This window comes from Vanessa tameamea, chromosome 4 (assembly GCF_037043105.1).
Source record: "Vanessa tameamea isolate UH-Manoa-2023 chromosome 4, ilVanTame1 primary haplotype, whole genome shotgun sequence".
In the NCBI taxonomy this organism is placed as follows: Eukaryota; Metazoa; Arthropoda; class Insecta; order Lepidoptera; family Nymphalidae; genus Vanessa; species Vanessa tameamea.
The window spans coordinates 1,491,369-1,517,573 of NC_087312.1; the positions used below are offsets into that span (position 1 = coordinate 1,491,369).

The 26,205-nt window shown below is 35.8% G+C and overlaps 2 protein-coding genes across 5 annotated transcripts in view; one reads left to right on the forward strand and one right to left on the reverse strand.

The window, feature by feature from the left end:
• The first annotated feature begins 122 nt into the window (after positions 1–122).
• Positions 123–19,887, forward strand: LOC113396643 (eEF1A lysine and N-terminal methyltransferase homolog). The gene is made up of 9 exons (XM_026634663.2): positions 123–293; positions 366–924; positions 1,352–1,492; positions 2,648–2,766; positions 14,314–14,494; positions 14,838–15,015; positions 17,583–17,882; positions 18,532–18,660; positions 19,436–19,887. The coding sequence occupies exons 1-9, from the start codon at positions 202–204 to the stop codon at positions 19,708–19,710; spliced, it is 1,974 nt and encodes a 657-aa protein (XP_026490448.2). The 5' UTR covers positions 123–201; the 3' UTR covers positions 19,711–19,887.
• LOC113396641 (SUN domain-containing ossification factor) overlaps positions 19,870–26,205 on the reverse strand; it is a 76,823-nt gene continuing 70,487 nt past the window's right edge. For all 4 annotated transcript variants that reach the window (XM_026634657.2, XM_026634661.2, XM_026634658.2 and 1 more), the window contains exons 3-4: positions 21,410–23,477; positions 19,870–21,193 (exon numbers count right to left, since the gene is read on the reverse strand). In XM_026634657.2, coding sequence (XP_026490442.2) covers positions 20,165–21,193; positions 21,410–23,477 — 3,097 coding nt within the window. In that variant the 3' untranslated portion in view covers positions 19,870–20,164. The remainder of the gene's footprint in view (positions 21,194–21,409; positions 23,478–26,205) is intronic.

A 26,205-nucleotide genomic window follows, 5' to 3' on the forward strand; every position in this document is an offset into this window, starting at 1 on the left:
ATATATAAAGACAATAACCGTTTATTAGATTTTGTCTATTTTGTAGGACTTTATCACATTGATCACAGACTACTAATAATTAAAATACTAAAACTTCATTGATTCATTCATGTTCAATTTTTGACAGATGGTCAGTAAACAAATTGAACCATGTGTTACTGAATTGTTTATAAAAGAGTATTTTATAAATTCAGGTTAAAAATGAACCTTCTTCCGAAAAGTCACAAAGAATTTAGCGAGAAAGATTATTGGAATAAGTTTTTTAAGAAACGTGGAAAAAAGGCTTTCGAATGGTTAGGTTTTTTATGTTTTATTTTTTTTTATATTTATATGTATAATATTCAATAACCTGAATATTTTTTAAGGTATGGCGAATATTTAGAACTATGTTCTCATTTACACAAGTATATCAAACAATCGGACGTAATACTTATACCAGGTTGCGGTAACTCCAGTCTCAGCGCAGACCTCTACGATGTCGGCTATCCTAATATCACGAACATAGACGTATCAGAAGTAGTAATCAAGCAAATGAATGCTGTTAATGCACATAGAACAAGAATGAAATTTCTTTACATGGATGCGCTCAACACGACATTTGGGAATGATGAATTCAATGTAGTTCTTGATAAAGGAACACTTGATGCGCTAATGCCGGATGACTCGAAAGAAACTAATGAAAGAATAGATAAATATTTCGATGAAATTAAAAGAGTGTTGAAAATAGGTGGCCGTTTCATTTGTATATCATTATTACAAAGCCATATAACAGATAAGTTGCTGACATATTTCTGTGATAAGACCTGGATGTTTCGTGTAGTAAGATGTCACGAAGCTGAGGAGAAAAATGCTGAGAATGGTGATGGGATGACATTACCTGTTTTCGTAGTTATCGCAACAAAATTTAAAGAAATGCCTAAATTAGTAAGTTAAAAAATACTCACCTTTACTGGTTGTGTTGCCCTCTCTTTCTAGCAAAATTTGGTAAGAACTTTTTAGAGTAGCTTCAGATATTCATTCTAACTACACTTCTCAACAGACCAAGGTCTCTTATAAGGTCATACTGAGATTTTGCTGGTATACCTATTGCTCCCACACCTCATCTCATAAATTAACTACAAAAAGAGGTGTATTATTTAGTTACTTAAAAATGTGTATTCTTTAATTAAAATTAAAGTGATTTCAACTCAGTATACATGACAGACATTAAACCTATTTTCTATACTTGTTAAGATTACCCCCAAATAGGTTTTTCAAAAATATCCTTTGTTTTTAATGTTAGCTACATTCTTACTAATATAGAATTGCATATTTCGAATTATAATAAAGTATTAATTCATGTCACATTTAGATATTAGAAGTCTGTATGGCTGGAGACAAGATGCAGAGGTTGGAAACAACGGAGGATCTTAAAGCATGTGTGAAATCTGTCCAAGACACAGCCTTCATCACCAATGGTCTCTCTAAAACAACTTTAGATGGGGATGATGAGGTATAGCAATATTATAATTAGATGCACTAAGTACATGTTTACTAACATTACAGCAGTAATGTAAAACAGGTTTTATAGTCCCACTATGTATATATATATGCATAGAAGGATAACATACTTGGTTGAGTTGAAATGCTTAAAATAAGTAATACAGTACTCGGTAACTTGGTAAAACTAATACTATGGTGTATCTCTATTAACTAATTTATTCCTTAAAGTTAATAAATATATATATACGTCCAATTATCACATACACAGATAATTATTTCAATGTTAGAGGCATTTCATTTAACTTCCATAAAAACAGGGTTAATCATTTTAATGCCACATGCAAACATCAAACAAAATTTTTTGATGTTTGCATTTATATATAAATTATTTTGATTTTTAATCTGCTACATAAATCTGTGCGTCACTTGGCACACACATTTCATACTTCAAATTAATCTCTAACATTTGATCTCCACAATTCTTGACCTGGATGTTGAAATAGATCTCAGTAAAATATTACTCTAAAACATAATTATTGTAGTGCATATATTTTTTTTTACGTATACCAATGATATTGATATATAACCAATTTGAAATGATGAGTATCTAGACTCATTTATTTTCGAAATGTAGATTAAAATTAATCTTGCATTATACGAATTTTTAATAATTATTTGTCATTCGAAATAATAAAAAAAATAAAACGAATATAATTTATTCAAATGCTATATAATTTAATCGGGTATGCTCGTATTTGCAATCACTGATGTCACAAAAGTGCGCCAAAATATCGTGCGTCAAATGTATAGTCCATTCAAATCCTTATGAAGAGGAATGTCCTTAGGAATGAAGAGAACCTTAGATTGACATATTTCTCGCGATATTCCTATAGCTCAGCTATATTGCGCACTACCAACAGTTATCGATTAAAACACTATTCCACTCAAATTTAAGTGGCTATAAGTATATAGTCACTTAAATGTTACTCCCAAAATTCTGATAACAGTTTCGTCCACGCCCGGAACGCCATCTTTTCGAAAATCCATTATGAACATCATAGATCATTCAAACTCTCGACCAATGATATTGCGTCAATTCGATGGCAAATGTGGTTAGAATAGACTGTAGTTTCAAATACTTGGTAAATAGTTTTGTGTTTTTAAGGTGACTTTAGATTTAATGCAGCCCGGCGAAGACGTACCTCGCTATACATTGTACATAGTGGATCAGAAGCGGTCGCAGGCTATCAACAAGTATGCAGTGTTCATCGTACCGCAGGGACGGTAAGGATGTTTTTGAACAAGCTATATTATTTTGACGTTTCTATGATTACTATAAAATTAACTTCGCTTCTCTAAAAGATAAGATTGTCAAAGTTACACCACCAAGAACCCACTCAAATTGAAACTTTTTGGAATCGTCATGTTAAAAATTTAATTGAAGTGTTTGTGTCTTTGTGTCTGATTATATCTAAATTATAGCTGTAGATGATAAACTTAATACTCCTTCAACTATATTTATTAACAATACCAGTCGTCTCGACTGTGTACAGGTTAAATATTAATGTTACGTTTTTTTTTTTTTTTTTCTTAACCATAAATCTAAAGTCCGATCGTAGCGTTACATACATACATACAACTAAAAACATGAAAATCGGTTGACATACACATTTTTCACTAAAAAAAACTTAAACACCGATAATTTAAAGTGCGCCTTTTTAAGTGAATAGATCTTTGTGCAAGCCCGTCTTTGTGTAGCCCAATAATCATTTGTTCTACCGCTAAACAGTTGTGTTTATGTTTAGTATTGTTGTGTTCCGGTTTGAAGGGTCTGTGAGCCAGTGTAACAGGCACAAGGGTATATTCTTAGTTCGCAAGATTGGTGGCGCATTGGCGATGTAAAGAATGGTTAATATTTCAAGAAGTTTGGGCGATGGTGACTTTATTAAAAAGGATATATACAATTAAAAAAAAAAAGAACTTTTAATACACTTGACCTTATTTAATAATTTAATTAAATATATATTATTTATTAATCAATAATATTTCCAAAATCTAATACATATATATGTTAAAAAAGGATAATTTGAAAATAATTAAGAACAATATACTATATAACAATAAACTCTTCGTCATCCATATTTTTCAAATGTTTTCTAAACGTCCTCTGACAACTTTAGCATTTCCCAGTATAAAAAGATATCCGGGGGCACATATTAAAATCATTCTAGAAATTTCTGTGCTCTCCTAGCACAGACGAAAATATTATTTATATTACGTTTGTTCAAAATATATATATATATGCAGAAACACGTAGTAGAATAGCTTCTTCAAAGTTAATTTCGGCTGTGATTTAAATGTATCAAGCGGAATCTTTACGCCGTACACAAAAATTACTACACAAATAAATTTACTGATATTATACTGAAATATTTATATCTCACGTGTTTTTGTGATAAAATCGGTGACGGACTTAGTGATCTGGTTGCCGTGAGGTAACAAAATAGTGGCCTCGACTAATTTTATTATTTTCCGTCAGTTGGGTTTTTCAATAATTTATTTATAATAGTAGTCTTTTACGTTTTCCTTTTTTTCGTTGCTTGTCTGTAATTTTTAAAACCTTTATAAATAAACGTGTAAATATCGCATAGCATACTTTGCATATAACATTGTATTAACCTTTAACTATTTTTTTTTAAACTTTCTTATGGAAGCCCCGGTGTTACCCTCTCCCAAATTCGGCTCTGGATAAAATTCAATTCATTTTATAGATAACGAACTAAGTAACTATTGCGAAGCCTGTGTCGCAAAGCCAGTTATTGGACCACATGGACATTTCTAGGACCGATACACATTTATCTTTATATATATGTATATGTGATTATTACGTAGGTCTGTATGTCACTGAACTCCTGTAAACAGCTGGACCTACATCGATGAATTTTGTTGAGTGTGTTGAGTGTATTTGCGACTGGTATATATTGGACCCGGAAGATGGATTCACTTGGTGGCAGGGCTTTGTGCAAGCCAGTCTGGGTAGGTACCACCCACTCATCAGATATTCTACCGCCAAACAGGAGTACTTAGTATTGTTGTGTTCCGGTTTGAAGGGTGTAGTAAACATTCTAGTTTCCGGTTCTTCTGATTTTGTAATCAAGATTTTGAATCTTTGGTAATATTACGTTCACTTAGATGGTATTAAAATGACGACTCAAAAGTGTTCATTAGAGGTTACTCGAATTGATAGTTTTTTAATGTGTCCTGTTGAAAAAATTAAATCTCATGGTACCAAATACATCGATAAATGAGGCATAATATGTATAGATTATATTAATTAGTAAAAAGTGTAGACTTAATATTTTTTCGAGTCGAGATGGCCCAGTGTTTAGAACGCGTGCATCTTAACCGACGATTGCGGGTTCAAACCCAGGCAAGCACCACTAAATTTTCTTGTAATTAATTTGTGTTTATAAGGAAAACATCGTGAAGAAACCTGCATGTGTCTAATTTCAACGAAATTCTGCCACATGTGTATCCACCAACCCGCATTGGAGCAACGTGGTGGAATATGCTCCAAACTCTCCTCAAAGGGAGAGGAGGCCTTAGCCCAGCAGTGGGAAATTTACAGGCTGATTCTGTTGTATTATTTGTTGACTTATAGGACATTGAATTGTACTATAATGACATACTCTGTAATTAAAATGGTCGAAAAGAGTAACTACTGAGTTTCTTGACGTTTCTTCTCGGTAGAATCTACTTTTGGAACCGGCGGTAGCTTTACATTTAATTCAGCACTCTAAAAAAAGTTCTGCTGGAGCCTTCTTAAATAGAGTATTTTGATTCGATTTAAAGTATATGTAATTTTTGTGGACCAGCCGCACTGTAAGTGGTCACGTCTCGGCTGCGTAGGTCATGACCGGTACGACGCACTGATTGTAGACTTTCGTCTTCAGACACTGGGATAATAGCGACGTGAACTGAAGTGGTAGTGGGCCGGTCACATCTGTCGAATAACCGATAGCTCTTGGGACAAGAAGGTCCTAGAGTAGAGACCGCGAATCGGCAAGCGTAGTGTAGGACGCCCTGTGGCACGGTGGAGCGATGATGTACGGAAGGTGGCTGGTAGGAAGTGGATGAGAAGGGCCGAAGATGGGGCTCAGTGGAGCGCCTTGGGGGAGGCCTATGTCCAGCAGCGGATTAATACAGGCTGATTATGATGATGATGATCATATGTAATTTGGAAATTAATTGTAAATGAAAACAAGTACAGCGTGACGTTCTTGGTATTTGTTTTCACGATAAATCACCACACCCACTTTTGTGTTAAAAATAGTCTGTTTACATTAAAATAACGAAGAACTTTATTTACATCTGCGTTATTTAGGAAACATCAACAAAACAGTTATTCAAGTGTGGAGGTGGTTGGATGTGTGCCCGATGCGGTCACACAGGGACATGCTCTTGCATTCTCGCCTCTGTTCCCTTCGCCTTATTAATGTAAATGCGTCGACGTGACATGTTATATTTTTAAAATAATTATGAGTAAATTTAATTTTACGTGGAAATTGTTTTTTTTTTTTTTGCTGGAAGATTACGTAGATAGCAAAAGTATACGAAACGGCGTTACTAATAATCTTTGTATAGCTAGTGGATCATCAGTAATATGCCATTGACTGCCTCTAAAGGCTAGATATAAGGCCGCAGATCCTAAGGTCCTGGATTAAAATCCCTGGTCGAGCGATAAAGGTTATTGGGTTTTGTTTTTCCATAATAAAAATTTCACTGACATCATGGAATCCAGAAGTTGTGAAGTCCTGCTCCTGAACTCTTTCAGGTCGAGTCGGTATTGCCGTCTCAACATATTATGAGAATAGGACTCTTTGTGCACACCCTTGTGAACTATGATTTGTCCTGCGTCGTTGGCTGGTCTCCCTTGAGATTGTCTGTCGTGGCCGATAGCGGTCATCCATCTCCTCACTCTCATAATCCGATGTGTCGGCAAATCACACACATGACCCAAAAGAGGTCAAGTTCAGGACCGGCGGCTTTACGTGCTTCCCGTTGCACGGGAGTGTACGTGAGTAGACTGGATAGGTTTTCTTTTAAAAATTCTAATTTCTGAGAATACTGAGAATTTTTGACTGACTGGAAGTGAACACTTTAAAAAAAATTCAATGTTTTCTTATGGGCCCGACCTGGAGTAAACATTTTAAACTTTAAGTAAAAAGTTTAGACCTTCTTTCCTATAAACACCATTTTGGCGCTTCAGCTCTTTTTCCTATCCACTGACGATATGTATTTCATTTATTTAGAATTAAAGTTTTTAAAATTATGTAAAAATACAAAGAGTTGTCATTGATAGAGTTGTTGTAGATAACTAATTAAATAGTTTTTAGTTTAATAATTAAAATAAACAGTTTATCGCAAACGAATCGAAATATATTCGTTGCCGTATAGCAGTTTCCTATTCTACAAACGCAACGCAATCAGTCCAGCAATGTAATTGGCATCATATCGAAATCGATATAAATAAGTAGAATTGCTCCTCAGTTACGATTAAGCTGAGATTAATTTTTCGTTGAAATTAGACACATGCAGGTTTCCTCACGATGTTTTCCTTCACCACCGAGCAGAGATGAATTATGAACACAGATTAAGCACATGAAAATTTAGTGGTGCTGATTTGAACTCGCAATCATCGGTTAAGATACACGCGTTCTAACCACTGGCCCATCTCGGCTCTTACAAATATCTAAGTTAGCAGAATTGCGGCCCTGTCTCGTGTTATGTTGTGTGCACTAGTTTATATTTTCGAACATCGGACACGTGTAAATTTATATAACGATACCGAGAGGATATGTTTATAGATGTTCGCTTCAAATTGCGAAGAGTTTGTATATGTATATACAGGCCAGTTGCCTCCTACCTATTCTGCTGTAAACGAAGACGTTCCAACGCTTATATTCAATTCAAACTCCAACTGGAACAGAACTCTGATAGTTGTTCGGTAAAAGTTAATTAATTATCTGTGTATTAGAAAAATAATTGATCCATAGGTGTGCGTGTGCCAGTATATTGGATTTTTGTTTTGTTTTTTTTTTTTAATTTCTCAGGTAGGTTGATGCGTAAGGTTTAATATTTTTATGTAAATTGAAAAATAAATCGTATGTCAAATATTATTATTATCTCTTCAACGAATAATTAATTAATTTTAAAGACGTTAAAAATAGTAACAAAAATGGTTTATTTTTTAAACGTATTTTCGTAATCGGCAGTTACCCGTGGCCGTTTAAAATAGGAATACTTTATTACGGAATAAATAATATAATATGTAGATAGTTGGCGGCGCGCTATTTACAGCCCTTTTTTTTTTTTGTTGACGCAGGGTAAATCTTCATACATACCCTACTCCTGGGGGGGATGTCGGGTTATGTGAGATTTGTACTCACTAAAAACCCATGCGATGGCCGCCATCAGTACGGAAACGGAGAGGCTGCGGGATCGCTTTCGCAGCACGTCCGCTGCCCCTCTCGTGCGTTGCTCCGCTCGTGGCTAGCGGAGCACGACTCAGGAGGGCGATGAATGGTCTCGTCCTCCACGCACCCCTCGCTGGTGCGTACACCGGCAGTCCAGGGCCATAACCGGACTGCCGTACTCCTCTCGGCCGTATGAAACGGATGCATGAGACCTCCATCTCACGCACCCACGGCCGGTGGGAATGCCCTATTGATACAGCCCCGGGCAATGGGGCTTGGAGGCTGGGAGGACGATCCGTGGGTCGTCTCCGCCGGGCGGGATCAGCCCTGTCCCAAGACCGCTCCGCAATCTCCTTCTGGACCATGACGGTCTCACAGAAAGAGACTACGGCCTACCACGCCGATTCCCTGCGTAGCATCGCCGACACGACTGCCCGCAGGGAGAGATTTCGCCCGATTTCCTGGACCAAGACCTGCCTCTCCACGGTCCACGCGGAACACGCCTCCAGCGTATGATGGGCAGTGTCTTGGTCCGCCCCGCAGTGGTGACAAGCTGCCGTCGCCTCGCGTCCGTAACCGCTCAGCATCTGTGTAAGTCGGAAGGTGGGCAGGATCGCACTCACGACGCGTTTATGCGCGTACCGATCTCCACGGAGACGGGCGCACCACGTTGTGAGAGCCCTTCGCTGCTCCTGCCGCCTGAGCGCTTCGAAAGCACTGGAAGAGTAGGACGCACTTCCGCCACTTTGACGAAGGGCGCGAGTCCGGTCGTAGACCCTCGCGTCCCTCTCCGCCAGGATGTCCAACGGCGGAAAGCAAGCCAGAAGGGTCGCCGCTCGAAGGATATTCTGCAATATCCCCGCATCATGCAGATGGCCACTCTCCGCTGCAGACTCAGGATCTTAGTCTTGCAGCGACGGGCGCACATCAGTCGGTGTGATCAAACGGGCCCACCGTAGAGGGCCATCGATAGCACGACACCAGCATAGAGGCGGCAAACCTCCTCCCTTGGTCCCCCGAGATTAGGCAGCAGTCTGTGCATCGCACCCAGGGCAAGGCGTTAAAGGCATTGACAATATCCAGGCTTATCGCCAACGCCACGCCACTCTGTGCCACCGCTTGTTCCGTCAGGGACCGGACGCACATGATCGCGTCAACGGTCGAACGGCCCTGACAGAAGCCGAACTGGCTTTCGGACAGGTCGGGACCGACGCTCGACAGATGCCCGCTGAGACGAGAAGCGACAATTCGCTCGAAGAGCTTGCCAGCCTCGTCTAGCAGGCATATGGGACGGTACGCAGAGGGAGAGTCGGTGTCTCTGCCGTCTTGCCTCCTTCCAGGCCGTGGGGAACGTGTCATTACGGAGACAGCTGTCGAACAGCCGCCTCAGCCTGTCCCCCAGGTAAGCCGAAGCCAACACCCACGCCCGTCCCGGAATCCCGTCGGGACCGGGCGCTGTGTTCCGGGCACTCAAGCGACCAAGTGCTTGGTCAAACTCCTGCTCTGTAACCCTCAACTCGTCGGTCCAATATTAGCTTAACTAAAAAAGTTGTTTAAAACAAAACACATACGAAATATATAATAATTAATAAATAAATATAAATAATTATAAAATATAGCGTTATTAAATGTCACACAAGCATTAATTTAATCATTTGGCATCGTGTCAGTCTTACGGTATTCTGTACAAATATTATAAATGCGAAAGTAACTGTCTTTCTGACTGTCTGTTTCTCTTGCGCGGCTAAAACACTGAAATGAATTTTAATGAAATTTGGTGTGAAGCAAGCTTTCACCCCATGGAAGGACAAGAGACTTTTTTTCTTTTTTTTTTAATTTTCGTGAAACATACGGTATAGTATACTACTACACGTACATTTGATACCAAAAAAGTCTTAAATAAGCGAATAAAGTTTCCACTGTTACTTTAAAATATGGAGTAAATCTAATAAGATAATTAATAAATGATCAAAGTAATTTAAAGATTACAAAAAAAAGAATATTCATGACTAATAGTTTTTTTAAGGCTCTTAAGATATCTACATTACTGTAATGTTTATAAAACCTGCGACTGCAGGTCCGTCCCCGCTAATAGGCGGACGAACCCGCGGGCGTAGACTAGTTCACTAGAAACTAGATCAACGTACCACACGTTAACGCCTCGCGTAGTTTTACGTAACACTATTATAATTACATATATTCAGAAGTTTTAGTAACTAGTAGTCATTTTTTTCAAGTAATTTCAGTGCAAATGTTCAGTTTCTGGCAGATATTATTTTTACGATTATTTTCAAAGTATGTATTCGAAAATAACGATCTTCGCGGCTCTACTTTTATTTTAGACGGTCATTCGAGGTTTTCCAAAAGTTTCAAATTATCATTTCATAAACAAAAAATTTTAACAAAAAAAAACGGCTTAAAAAAACACTATTCCAAAACAAATTAATATGCACTAAAAAGTAAAAAAATAATTGTGTATTCTTCAACAACGTAATAATCGATTTACTTTTTCTACTCATCAATATGTAGGTACGATCTATGAATTTACCACTCAAGAAGGTAGGTAGGTACCTACCAACTTTGAATCTATGTAACTCAACACATCTCTATGAATTACAAACAATGATCAAAATTTTTTTTAGAATTCTCCAAAGTAAAATGAAAAGAAAAATATTAGACTACTTAAAAGTCGATTTACGATAATATTATATATAGTTACAATTATTGTTAGTTTTGGAGTCGGTGTCAGCGAAGGAAAAACTAAAATAAACAAAAAAAAAACGAAATGATAACCTCCTCCTTTTTGAAGTCTGTTAAAAGGGTAGGGCTGATATGGTGTTGAATTTATCATATATTAAGTGTACCTAACAACTGTTATTTAATACATATATTTAGAACTTATACACGACATAATCGATGTCCATGCCAAAATTCATTAAAAGCGGTCGGCTCTTCGGATTGAAAGACATTTAAAACTTTCACATTTATAATATTTGAAAAGTTATCACAGTTACTTGTTATAAAACAATATATAGCCTATTCCAATGGAAGTAGGAAAAAAGATAAACAAATTTTAGATTTACGTATTTCGTGCGATTTGCTAATAACTAAGATATATTGTGTACTGACTACCAAGTGTTCATGATCAATATATCTTTATTTATAATACAACACTATTACACTTAACTACTTAATTCCACTTTAATTTTACGTCCAAAATTCCGATAACAGTTTGGCCGACGTTAAAAACGCTATTACTTCGCAAATCCATAGTGAATATCATAGATTAATCAAGTTTTCGACCAATGATATCGCATCAATTTGCTGTCAAATGTTGTTTATTTGGCTTTTTTCCTCTTACGGTTGGAATAGAGTATTATGAGTATATAATGTTCATTGCGAAAATTTAAACAATTTCAATACGACAGCCTGTTATGAGAAATCCATATTAACCAGACTGTCCAGTTATGTAATAAGTAAAATGTATACGTATATAATTGAATAATAATATTTTTGTTGTTAAATGGATAGTTTACTAATAAACTTATTGAGCTAAGTCGTAACAAACTATTCATTTAAATTTGCTACAACATGTACTGGGAACTCGTAAGAGATAGGTTATATACGTTTCTTTCTTGAGAACTGATCAATTACCGTCGTTTTGGTATTTAGATTATTCCGAGAAGAACTGATAAGAAAGTCAGTGGTTACTCTTATCCAATAATTAAACTCCATAGATCATTCGTTAATTATTTATCATTTATCCTTCATGGAAATCATCGAATACTAACTCCATTTTATCACCTTTATAATCATGCTTTATAACATGAGATTTATTACGTAATTCTCTGGCAAGAAATATTCTGAAAGCATGTTAAAACTGTTGGTCCTGCACTTGAAGCCTTTCCAGTCGTATTTGTTTTTCCGTCCCATCGACATATGAAAAAAAAGTGCACTTGTTTTCGCGCAAACATTTATGCAATGTAAAGTGTCCCGCGAATTCGGCGTCCTCGAGATTAGCCGCGGTAGCTGAAATCGGCATTTTTTCCAAAATACAGTCCTAAAAGCTATGTCTGAACAGCATGTGAGGTAAACGAGATACGATTTGCTTGGCAACGAAATAAAATTAGCTCTTGCCGTAAATATCAGCTGCCATTGCAGCGGCCGCATTCGCAAGTCGGATTCTTGAATGCAGATCCGTGTTTATTTCAGCATCACACTGATTCATAACGGTCAATAATTTCACTTGACACTATTTTCGGCGCGGAATCTGTTCCGCCTCGCTTCAACTGTCATCGCTAACGATTTATCAACTGTTTGACGGTTGAAATAAATTTATAAAAGGTTTTATAGTAACGGCACGCTATGATGGCCGTTTTGACGTTTGCCCGCTCATGAAGTTTCGTATTTAATAAATAATTACATCAAAGGAGCAAATTGTTGTTCTTTATTGTCAATAGTGACGTGCAGTTAGTCATAAAATTTATCGAACGTGATTTCTAAACTACAAATATTAGGGTACCGCGAAGATAACTTTTTTATTTATTTTTTTGCGTAAACGTGTACGTCACACTCTCATACTCGACCTCGTAGTCGGTGTTATATTTGTGTTGACAGTAAATATTTTATATTTTATTTTTTATATTTTGATAGTAAATGTTTTTGGTTTCTTTTTTTGTATCAATTTATTTCTTGTATGTAATGTGTTTATAAAGTTATTCATTCTAATTCCAATTTTTGATTTAAATTGATATCGTTCGAATATATTACTTAAACTTATTTTATATTTTTTTTATTAAACCTTTTTAATCAGATACTACTTGCAACAAAAACTTCAATTAAATTACTTGCAAAAAAACAAAGATTTGAATATATTATATCGATAATAAATTTACATTTCACATCATTTTTTTAATGTGTCAAAACGGCCATCGTATCTTGCCGCTAGAATAGTTTAAAAGTTTAAAAAAAAAATCTTTTAGATAGTTATTTAGGAATAAATGTTTTTTTTAAATATGGAATGATAGTATAACCGACATTGCTAGCATTCTAAATGAAATAAATTAACTTTGCTTTTTTATCTGTATTATTCGATACAAGATTATATTGATGATAAAAAAGCGTGGAGTTAATGCTTGTTGACTTCTAGGCAGGAGACGTAACATACATATATAAATGTATTTAACTAACATTACTGTATTTTTAGATGTTGAAAAAGAGTAACTACTGAGTATCTTGCCGGTCTTCTCGATAGAATCTACATTCCGAACCGGTGGTAGCTTTACTTAAAAGTTTGTTAAATTACGATTCAAAAGTGCTTGTAAAACTTGAATAAACTGCCTACTTGAATAAAATATATTTTGATTTTTTTTTTATTATAAAATAATAATCTGCGCTCTTAATATGATGATAACATTTTTTAGGTAAATATTTAAAAATAAAAGATATGCTGTTCGGATTAAGTACGATACATAATCAAATAATTCTTGATCCAATATATTTATTAAAAAACTATTCATAATGGACATTAAGGATTATTCAAGCGCTCGTCCAATTATATCTCTTCAATTCGATGTTAAAAGTTGTTGATTTGGCTTTTTTGAATAGGTCGTAGTCGATAGCTCCCTCGAACTTATCTGTTCGATGAGAAGATATGAATGAAATAAATGAAATATTGACGTACAAGTTATTTCCTGCATCATCAGTGTTCATATAATCTTTTGCCATTTCATTACGAGCTGTTCCGTAATTTTGCCTTGATAGAGAAAGAAACAGACAGAAGTCATTTCTTTCGCATTTACAATATCAAATGGGCCATCTGATCTTAAATGGCCACCAGCGTCCATAGATACCAGCTAATATTAACCGTTCCTTACGTCTATGTGTCACCAACCTTGGGAACAAAGATCTTATGTCCCCTGTGCCTGTAGTACCACCAAGTAAGTAGTGATGGTATAAACACTTCATTAAAATATTAAACAAAGATATAAAGTAAACTAGGGGAAGACGCGGCTTCGTCGGCTTGAAATTCAATTTGTTGAAAAGAAGGTTAACAATCTATGTCCGTCGCCTACGACGGACATAGATTGTTAACCTTCTTTAGTAACTAAGTAGTTAACCTTAATTTAGTACGAAACAAGCTTGAACCCCTAGGTTCAAGCTTGTTTCGTACTAAATTTAATCCAAATCGAATCACTAGTTTAGCCGTGAAAGCTTAACAGTCAGAGATTTAGTTATTTAGCGTTTACAATATTAGTACAGATATGCAAACTTAGAGATGGGAAGGAGAACAAAAAATACTTAAAAATTGAAAATGCCGTAATTATTTATATATTTTTGTTTATTAAAATTGCAGGGAGAGTGAGTGGTTGTTCGGCACGCCCGCTGGTAGACGTCAGCTGCAGGACTCAGCCAGGTTCGGTAGACTGGTGGTCGCCGTATTGAGGAGAGGTCACGTGTTTCAGAGTCTGGACGCCGTGAAAGAGGAGTTAGCGCACTCAGCCAAGATGCTCGCTCCTTATGGCTTCAGTGGACAGGTTAGAATTTGAGGAAAGAAAACTAGTAAATAATGTTCCTAATGCTAAGTGATTATTATCGACCATTGAAATGCCGCCAATCATGAGATCTAAGATGTTGCGATCATTGTATCTGTAATTACACTGGTCCACGGAGCCTTCAAACTGGATCAAAGAAAGGCCAACTCAAAATTGTTCGGTAGTGAAATATTGGCCGCCTAATAAATGGCCTGGACCTGCAGAAAGCCCTACCGTATATTTTAGATATAGTTTTAAGAAATTTCACAACCTCACTCACGCTCTAAAAGCAAATAGAGCTATACACAGAATTGCAGCTTTATGACCAGCAAAACAATACCCCCAGATCCCGTTCCTGTCGCTGGGCAGCGACGTGGGGCGGCGCGTGCGCGTGCGCGCGGGGCGCTCGGCCGTGTCGGGCGAGTTCGTGGTGGAGGACGTGGACGTGGACGGCGCCGCGCACCGCCGGCTCGTGTTCCTCGCCAACCAGTTCCTCGTGCAGTCGGAGGCCAGACTCAAGACCGGTGAGAATACCATCGTAAACCTAAATACAACGACGATGCATATACACGACTTGTTAGTCTAGTGAATAGACTTTTTTACAAAGGTGTTTGAAAAAAATATTCATTTTCGTCTAAATATCTTACGGAAAAATTCTGTATCAAAAGCAGTATGGTTTTTGTAAAAGTTCAAATACCTTATAAGCCACAAACGCCTTGATAACTAAAATAAAAAAAACATTGACCAAAAGAATACAGTTTTTGGTTTATAATAATGAAATTTGGTTTATGAAGCTTTAGACCCTGTTTCACGTTCCATTTTGCCATTAACAAGTATTGGTATATATGGGTCAGCTTTCAAATTGCTTGAATCTCATGTAAAGTATAGAGACCTGCCCTCTATACTTTACATAAGATTCAAGCAAGTTGATATTGCTAATTTTAAAAACATAGCAACAAAATATAACCTGTGAAATACCTCAAGGCTCTACTTTAGGGCCTTTGTTATATTTAATATATATGAATGATATCATTAATTTGGGAATTATAAGGTGAAACAGTGGTAATTTAGACGCGTGTTTATTTAATTTTGAAGAGTCCATTGGCAACTATGGTCGGATTTGCGGTCCTATCGGATTTTTGGAGTCGTGGAATAACTTGTACTGAGTATTTGACTGGTACTCGTAAGATAGGCCGCTATGGCGGAATTCTGTCAGCGGTACATCCCTGAGACACTTATATAATTAATAAGTCTAATTTTTTAAATATATAATATAGTTCTCTCGGGCGTTGGTAAGTGGTCACGACTGCCCTTAGACATTGGTGTAATAAGGAATATTAACCATTCCTTACATCCCCAATACGCCACCAACCTTGAGATCTAAGATGTTAATATGTCTTGTGCCTGTCGTTATACTGGCTCTTAACTCACTAGTTATCCAACTGCCAAATGAATGCCGGAATGGGGAGCGTAAAATCAGACATGGGTTATAACCTACAAGAGATTCTCTGGTGGCTGCGCGGTGGGCGAGCTTGGATTGGGCGGTTGTGGTGTGTAGCGACTTATGATTCTCACTCTCTCAATGTCTATCGTTCGAGCTGACCACTCACTGTTCGATAGCCCATTTGACAGATTTCCTTCCAATTATAAATAATAAAACATTTTGTTTATTAAGTCTTCGAGACAATTTTCTAAATTATGCAATATTTTCAATCCAGGTATCAATTTTTACATAAATTTTCAATGCAAAAAAAAATATAGAGATACCGCCTGGCAATAATATGCAGGAACATTAAAATTATATATATGATATACCAACGGCATTGTACTAACATTTACCAATAAAAATATTACAATCTTATTTATAAATTCTACTCTACGCTAGATGCCGTGTACAGAAGCACATCCTACGTGCTTGAAGACTGTCGAAAATTGCCTTAGTCACTTAAATATGAAACTGCTGATCTGTTACATAACATAAATTCGACAATAGCCGCCTGTAACACTTGATGTCCTAAAAAAATTGTAAATATACTATTAGTTATCGCCTGTAGCTTCACTCGCATTTTGAGTTTGTTCGTAAGGTTCTAGACGTAAAAAAGTAGCCTATGTCCTTCGTCAAGCTTGCCTCATATAAAATTTTATTAAATTCGGTTCAGTGATTTGGTCACGAGAGTAAGAGACAGACAGATGGAGTTACTTTCGAATTTATAAAAATAGTTAAGATATGTAGTCTAAAGGTAATATCGCACAGAGTTTGTTGGCGCATCAAATATCAGCAATTACCTACATAAGTATATATTTAAACTAGTATTAAGTTATTAAATCACCCAGTACGGCTGACGTGAGTTTTAATAAATCATAATTATCATTTTGTTTATTAATGTTATGTTATAATTTATTCGAAATAAAAGCTACAACAATAAACTAGAGACCGATGTGCAGATTATAAAAAACTAACACCAAACGTTAGCCTAAGTATCCAGAGACTATCAGATAATTATTAAAATAAGACTTTTTTTCATTAATTTCATATAAATTCAACATCATATACTTATTAAATACACTTATTCTTAGTTTTTAGAGCAAATAGGGCCGTAATTGTAATAATCAATCAACATAAAAATGTCTAATATGTTTTATCGTTTTATATTTAATCAATAAAAGGCATCGTCTTAGTAAACGTGTTCCAAAAAAATTAAATTGTCTCGTCAACTGAAAACGTACAGAATATTACCAAAAATTAAAATATAGTTTCATGTATTGTTACAAGCATTTTTTAAAGAATTGTATTTAACGTAAAGCTACCACCGCGTTGATACCCGCAGTGGTAGCTTACAACCGGTGCGTTGATTCGGAAGATAGATTCTCCCGAGAAGAAACGGCAACTAATTCAGTAGTTACTCTTTTCCAACATATGAAATACCATTATATAAATTACATTTATATACTATATCTTGCCTGACTGGCAGTTTTATAAGTTCTACAAACGATTTTTTTTTACTTTAATATAAAAATTATTTCATGAAGGTCTCAACTGCGTCTCAACTGCGAACGGCACAAGATTTAACGCGAAATTTATACATTTCAGTGAAAAGAAAGAATAAATCAAAAGTGGTCGTCGACTTCGGCTACGTGTCGCTCTACCACTCGTTCATGTGCGTGGCCGCGCCGCTCGGCCGCAGCACGAGCGTCGCCGTCCTGGGCCTCGGCGGTGGCAGTCTCTGCATGTTCCTGAAGAAATGCTTCGACAACCTAAAGATCACAGCCGTGGACCTGGACCCGGCCATGTTGGAGGTTGCGAAGGCCGACTTCGGTCTGGAGGTGGACGACCGATTGGAGGTCCAGATCAAAGACGGAATTGATTTCTTAAAGGACGAAGCCGACAGTGGTGATTATGAGGATTTTAGTTTATATTTAGTAGATATGGTTGTATTTTATTTATGTTTCGGTCCAGAGTTACAAAAATAGTAAAAATACTCGGCAACTCCTAAAGTAAATGTATTATATTACATACGTCTATTTCGTGTGGTCTATGTATGTGCGTTGGTGATTAAAACGGTTTTCTTATCTAAAATTTTTAACTAATTTTCCAAATGTCTCTTGATTATAATTTCGGTAGTAGTTCCTATAACAATTATTATATGCATTATCTGGGCTTCGATAGTAAAAAAAATTAGGCTTCAATTTAATCAAATGTATACATATGTATTAGATAGCGCCATGATAACTTACAGGCATGGATTGATAATAACAAATAAAATTTACAGTTAGCATAATCTATTTTGTAACAAAATTATAATATAAATAATCGAAAGTTTTAGTTAAATATTAAAAACAATAGTCAAGTTCATTTATTCTTATAAACTACTCACACTTGACCTAAATATTATGAGGCAATTTTTTGATAAAATTAATTCTCATAAGAAAGACTACAAGACTATTTCTCAGATAGATTATTTGCTTCTTCTATGGTTTCGGTTTTATTTACAGTGTCTACATAAATAAAAATGTCGCTGTGCTAATGTCCGCGCCCGCAGGCCACACGTACGACGCCGTGATGTTCGACATGGACAGCAAGGACAGCTCGCTGGGCCTGTCGTGTCCGCCGCCGCACTTCCTGCGCGCCGCGCCGCTCGCGCACGTCGCCGCGCTGCTGCGCACGCGCGGTAACTGAGCCCCCCCCCCTCAGATGTTCTCGCCTGTCTGACCATGGATAATTTTGTAGCAATCATTAAGAAATATCGCAACTGCCTATATTTGTAGTGATCTTTTCTATTGAAATGTAAATGATACTTTATGAAAAATGTGATTGAGAAATAATGAATTTTTTCTTACATTTTTCTTACTTTTCAGAAACGTTTTAACAGCTGTCTCTTACTCATAAACAAAAACCTCAATACCGTTTTCTATATTTATAACTTTCATAAATAAAAAACTTTCATCGAAACTTACTTCCTAAGTTTCACCATCTTAAGTGATGAACTATCAAAAAATCTAAATATTAGTATATGTTATTTCTAAAAGGAGAAATGATTAATGTGCATACAAACTTTCATCTCCCATGTAACCCTCTAGGAGATTAATTTAGAAAGATCATCTCTTAGTGCTATTTCATTAGGAATTCGTATGCAAAATTTCATCCTGTTAGACCCCCCAGTTTAGACGTGTTTTAAGTCAGTCCTTTATTTTAAAAATGTATTTTAGATCATTATATATTCTAGCTGTACTACTTTGTAGAAGTAGTTATATACTTTTTAGCGCTTCACTCAAGGCCGATATACATGCCTCTCTCATAAACAAGTAAATATATACACAAAGTTTAACCTTTAGATAGATTTATAATTGTAAGTCTAAATAGAATCTCAAAAATAACAACAATATTGACCTGAACGCGATTTTATAGAAAATATTAGTAATAAATATTCATATTTCTTATTCCAGGTCACTTTATTCTGAATCTGGTATGCCGGGACACTCAGCTACAAGAGAGCATAATAGAGACTCTTAAACAACATTTCAAACATTTAGTTACGGTGAAGCTGTACGAAGAAGTCAATGAGATTGTTTTCGCTACGAACAGTGATAATGATTACACGTTAGATAACATGGAAGCAGCCGCGAAAAGTCTCAACCAAACCGCGAGACAGAAAAATCTAGTGAATTTAAAATGTGTTGACTTGAAAGACTTCATACAATCCATTAATATTATCTCATAGAATTCTATCTTATACTTTTTATTTAAGGTATAAAATACAAAATTGTATAATATAACTCGTTACTGTTTTATATGTTTTATGTTGTTGTAAAATAACATATAGATCGTTAAGATTATTAATGCTATCATATAATGTAGATAATAAATAAAAATACAGGAATAAAATTAATGCATTTAATGCCATTTCTTTGTTTACCGAACTCGCTCGACTAGTGTCCGCAATCCACAATTTACCTTATTGTCACTCATAAAATACTGGCATTCTAGCAAACATAACTGCAGAAATAAAAAAAGAATTGAAATAGCATTAGGCTTCCTAATTTATCACAATTGGCACCCATAGAGGTCTAACAATGACGCAAATATTTTATACAATAATTTAAACAATAAAATACACATTAATAAACGAGACAGCGATTTATACTAAGCACGTGTAAAACAAACACTCAAAGTTCTCAAAATACTTTCTTAAGTATGTTTTTAAGACTTTTCTTCTTTTTGCTGCCATTTTCGCTCTCTTGTTGTCCATTCTGAGATATATCGGTAGATTCCGACCAGAGGCTTCCAGTTGGCGATTCGGAAGCGGCTTTCTTGCCCAATTTTCCATTGAAAATCGGTTCTAAAGTCCGCACGTCTGGACTGGGTGTACTTCTGCTGCTTTGACGATTGAGAGTTCTTAGAAACGCCGGCGACGACAATCGTCTCGTCTTCATCGTCTTCGTTTTTAAGTTATTGAAAAACGATCCTCCATTACTTTTTGGTAACTCTTTTTCTTTAGTTTCATTTATCGTAAATTCCTTGGGCTCCGAGACTGGAGCGAAATAGACTCCCTCATCTAGAGTTATGTTCGGATTTTCTTGAAGTTCCCTGATACCATCTTGGTTATTAGAAGTTTCCTTAATATCAGATTCTAAACTCCTATGAAGTATTGAAGTTTTTCTCTTCCTATTTTTCTTAGAAATTTGCCATTCACCAGACTCTTGTTCCCTTTCCATATCTTCCGTCGACTGCCTTGCAATTTGGAATGCTTCCTCGCTCGGCCTCCTTTTCTTCGTCGACGGAGTGGCGTGTCCGCTCACGCCTTCAACTGAGTTCCTTCTAAGCCTGTTTTGTTTCTTCATAATCTTTTTAGGGATCGCCACCATTATAGTTTCTGGTTTTTTTCGTTTTGAAACGTAATATAATATTAACGTGATTATAATTGATTGATACATAATGAATTTCGAGAATGTGATGTTGCCAAACCAACTGTCTCTTTCTTCCATAAGGAGCGTCATGGCTATTGTCATTTGAACTAATTGATCTTGTAATTGTGTCATCTGGTCTAAGTACTTTTGTTCACGTTCGTTGCTCTTACGTCGTTCTTCTGTCATTTGCACCACCGTCTTCTCAAACGACTTCTGCATTTCCTCTACTTGTTTCTTGTATCTTCTGCTCAACTCTTCAAGATATTGTCCCGAGAGAGACATATTTCTTTCTAGTGTCTGTAAAAAAAGTAATCATAAATATTATACAATAAATTTCATTTCTTACTAAACGTTTTAAATGAAATTAGTCATTATTTAATATTAATTCTACATTATTTTATTTGTCGTTGATATTATCAAAAAAGATATATTTTTTATATAATATAGGTTTACTTTTTTTTTGTATAACAACATTATTAAAATCAAAAGTCGTACAATGTAATGTAAAATCACCTTTACTCTGTTTGACAGCCTTAAAAATACTGATTCTTTTTGTAGAGTTGCCTGTGCTTGGTTTTGATTAAGTGTGGCGTGATTACCTGTGGGTATGGGATCTATTGCGATTTGATCTAATTCTGGCATAAAATTTTCAGAATCGATTAAAACCTGATCGCTTATTTCATCGCCTACATTATTTATATCTTTTGGTTTCTCTGTAACTACTTCTCGTCCGTTTTTAACCTCTGTTTTTGAAGGAATTTCTTTAGTTTCGTTTTCATTATTGCCTTCTACTTGTTTCTCTTCACTAGGAGGCTCGTCCGTGGATTCTACTAAAGATTGTTTTCCTTCAAGAATTATCTGAAGATCTTCTTTGCACGTGTCCGATTTTTCTTTTTCATCTTTAGGTAATTCTATTGGTGTGCTCTCAGCTTTTTGTTCAGGTACAACAGTTTTGTCATCAGATTGAGCCGTCTCATTGATTTTATCATCGGTCGTTTCATTTTTAATCGGCACTAACTTGATATCTTGATCTGAATGTGTTTCACTATTCAGTTTTTGTGGCGATTCATCCACAGTAACGTTAGAGGTAACGTTCATTTCAGTTTCAAAGCTTGTGTTTAAAACTACTTTTTTCTCTTTAATTGCGAGAATGTTACACAAAGCCGCTAAATATTTAGGCGGGAATAAAGCGTTAATATACGCTACACGTTCTTCGCCAAACTCTATAGTCTTTGTACTTTTAAAATCTAAACCATATGTTTGACATACACTTGTGCACTTTAAAGTGTCTCTTAGGAACACTTGCCGTACTAAACTCGTTAATTTGTCCGAACTGCAACTAAGCAGTTCATACACATCGTTGTAAAGTGTTTCACTACAATTATCACACACTATAATATGGCTGGGCGAACAACACTTTTTGTACATTGTATCTGTTAACGTATCGTTACGTTCACTTGAAACATTTTTAGGAACTTCACTTTTAACTAATGCTTGAGCCGCCTTCTTCATGATAGACATCACTGCGTCTCTCGCGGAACCAAAAAGATTTTTCGATGGTTCCGTCTCGGCCGCGGGTATGTCGGGGACATCTATTATCTCGTCGTCTTCGTCATCATCTATATGTGATGAATGTTGAGAACTTTCTTTTTCCAGAACTTCAAATTCTGAAGTGCCGTAAACTTTAAATAATGAAATTGGGCAATAATGCTCGGAGCCGTGGTGAGATAACAACTCGACTTTAATAAATTTACCGAATAAATGTGGATATAAATCGAAACTTTGTACATCTCTCATGTCTTGCGCTGTAAATTGACCGACATCGGCCCAGTCCCGAGTCGGGAAACGATCGCTGAAATACACAGCGATGTCCTTCGGTGTCGATGAAAACAGCTCAAAATTGGCTATTTCTATTTTTTGTGCTTGAACAGCTTCACACAGCTCTACCACGAACCAAATGCGACTATTGCATGTATTAAGCATATACTCATCTCTGTTTGGAGATAAAATCGAACTTGCCGATCCTGCTTCAGGATTAACGGCAACGACTTTAGCGCCGCAAGCAAGTGAGGCGTAATTTTTCGACCGTAATTTGGTGCTTTTGCTGCTAAAATTTGAATGATTATGACTAGGTTGACTCGAATGATTCAGCACGGTATCTTTCTTTTCAGCTTCTGCTAATTGCTTTTGCGCCCATTCTGAGAATGAGGGTATATCTTCTTGCGGAGTTTCTGGTTTAGTTGGAATGTTTTCTTCGTATTTTTCTTCAATGTGAGATTCTGTTGTCGTTTCCGCTTCTGGCGTGGGAGTGGTGCTTTGAAATGCATCATCAGTTTGCCTTGTTTCGTGCATGGGCCTCGCTTTGACTACAAGGCGTGGTTCCGTGCTTTCTTTCTCTGTGTTTTCCGTTGATGTCCTTTCGTTTTCATCCTCGACTTCACTATCAATAATAGCGAAACTTGTCGTTTCATTGTGCTGTTCCGAGTCATTTGCGAACAATAGTTCGTCTGGAGTTTTCAAATCCAATTTTGCGTTTTCTACCAATGAGATGAGAATTGGAGGCTGCCCCGTGTCAGGTAACCTGCAAGGAAACAAATTTAATTAAATAATTGGAAAATCATTACTAATTGTGTAACGTTCTAAGTATGAAACGCTAAAAATAACAATGACACAACTTCCGGAAAACCGTGTCGATGGAAATCAAATAGAAATCAATAATAATCCGGATATTGGCAATAAATTTCAACAGTGGATCAAGTTTACTATTAAATTTTCCTCCACCTCCACGTAATCATCGGCGTGCATTAACAAATATAATTATTAGAATTTGTATTTTTTTGCTTTTTTTATTCTTACATAAGTCATCTCACGCTCGCTAAAACATCTTGTAAGCAGGAAGAGCACTCATACTAATGCACGCTTATAACATGGAGGATCTTCGTGAGTGAACAGATCTATACCAAACCAATAATAACAAAGCAACATTGTTTCGTAAATCATTTTATATAAATAATTAATACTAATGAAATAAAAACACATTCAAGAAGTATCCAAACCATCATTTAAAAAAATATATATTAAAAAACAAGAGACTATCAGCGCTTTGGAATGCGGATTAAATATCAACAAGATATTAGTAGATTATAAATTGATTTTATTATGTTTTAAGCGGACTATTAATTGATGATGATGTTCTCCTGACACGTTTCGATGACGGCGGCAATTCTGATAAGACTATAGTCAACTGCGCTGGAGATATAACTACTAATTTTTTTTTTTACGTTGAACTATTTATGCAGAACAAAGAACATAGAGTTCAACTGAGAAGTGTGAATTTGAGTGAGTTACCGATGCGACGGCGACCTGATACGAATAACGGTTTAACGTTTTGTCCGAGTTTCGTTAACTCAACTTCGAACCATTGAGCTGCTACTAAGAAGTTTCTGATAAAAAATCCAACGACCACCTCCTCCTCCAACGATTTAGAAACCAGAATCTCCAGGACCTCGAGACTATGACTTAGATTAACTAGGCGGTCAGTTTTAACTTAGACTCAAGTTATTATTGATTAAAAAATACATTTTTGTTTTATCAGCCTGATCCCGGTTTTAATAGAGAACCTCAAGATTATGACCTAGTCACCAGATTAACGAAGCGGTCATAACACTATGAAAACAAAAAGTACACTAATTCCACGCACATTAGATCATCTATCTATACATCACTTGTATAATATTCGAGTGTTGAAATAACTAAAATTCAAGCGAGCCCAATTGAGACAATCAGTGCCACAATTGAGATGGTACTTAGATGGTAACGTTACGACGCTCACCCGCATTCGCTGACATAAAACCAATTCTCAGTGACGTAACCGCTTTACGAATAAACGAAAATATTTCTTGTTAACTATGACTTGGTAACTAAGTTATTGAATCTCAATTTTTGTTGACAATTATAAAAATAATTAAACATATTTGTATATATAATAATACCTGTTTTTCTCAAATATATATACCATGATGATAGATATAATAACCGAGGTGGCCTATGAAATGTTAGAAGGCGTGCATCTTAACCGATGATTGAACCCGCAGTTCAATCCTAGGCAAGCAACCACTGAATTTTCATGTGTTTAATTTGTGCGTACGAGATGTACTCGTGCTCGGAGGCGAAAGAAAAAATCGTGATCAAACTTATATGTGTCTAATTTTAATGAAATTCTGCCACTCGTGTATCCACCACAACTTCTCCTTAAGAAGCTTTTATAGGCTCGTACCTTTTTTTATTTAGATACATAGACTACAATTTAGTGATTCATGATTGTGTGATAATTGTTTTTAAATAATCATGAAAAATAATCGAATAAAACTTCTTGCTAATTTATTATAAGTAGATGTTAATTACTATTACTATTATTCGCATTTATAAAGAGTTTGTTCTACTTTTTCGTCTGAATGATTCTAGAAATTTCTCAAGGACTGACATAGAAATGTATTTTTTTAATACAATTATAAATTCTAACAACCGACAGTATAAAATAATTATCTAAAGAAAAAAAAAGTCCGAGGTGTTTCTTTCCGAACCGTTGGTATATTTTGTGACAGTCAATAGGTAAGTGTAATGTTTCATTATTTAATAAAGATTGTCAATCTTTGATTATACCTAAGGTTCCGTTTACATACATATAGGTGTTCGAAAGTTAAGTAAGGATCTAGTCAAGAAGGCGAGAATTTGACACGAATTTAATATTAAATGTTAAAAAAAATTAATAATTTTTAATAAAATAAATTTAACAAATATAAAGCGTCTCACGCACATTAAGACATCTCGTTAGCTCGAGCGCCACTCACTCATACACGACGATAGGAATTTAATATGGAGGGGCGCGCCTTTGTGAGTGATTAGATCTTTAACTTATTAACTTATATTACAGTATATATACATTTTTATACAATAATTGGCTTATTTCCTTTGATATTGACAGGTCGCGCATATTTGCCATTCAATGGCGTGTGTGCGGCCAATAATGCCAAATTGACAATGTAAGAAATGTAACCTTTTTTTACCATTATGTGCTATGCGCCACCAATCTCGGTTTCAAAATACCCTTTGTTTTTTCAATAGTAATGGTTCAATCACTTTTTTTTAACGAGAACACAACAATACATTGATGTTAGACGGTAAAATAACTGTTAAATAAAACCCTCATTACGTACAAAATAAACAAAATTAAATGTGTATTTTAGGTTTACAATGTAACTTGTATTTTATATACAGAGCCGATACATTAAACTTTTACTTAATGTATA

What these genes read in the sequence shown, in the direction of transcription:
- LOC113396643 (XM_026634663.2), top strand. Translation starts at nt 202, where the DNA reads ATGAACCTTCTTCCGAAAAGTCACAAAGAATTTAGCGAGAAAGATTAT. An exon ending in TTCATCGTACCGCAGGGACG is followed by an intron (nt 2,767 to 14,313) that starts GTAAGGATGTTT and finishes TTAAAATTGCAG; the next exon opens with GGAGAGTGAGTGGTTGTTCG. An exon ending in AAAGGACGAAGCCGACAGTG is followed by an intron (nt 17,883 to 18,531) that starts GTGATTATGAGG and finishes CCGCGCCCGCAG; the next exon opens with GCCACACGTACGACGCCGTG.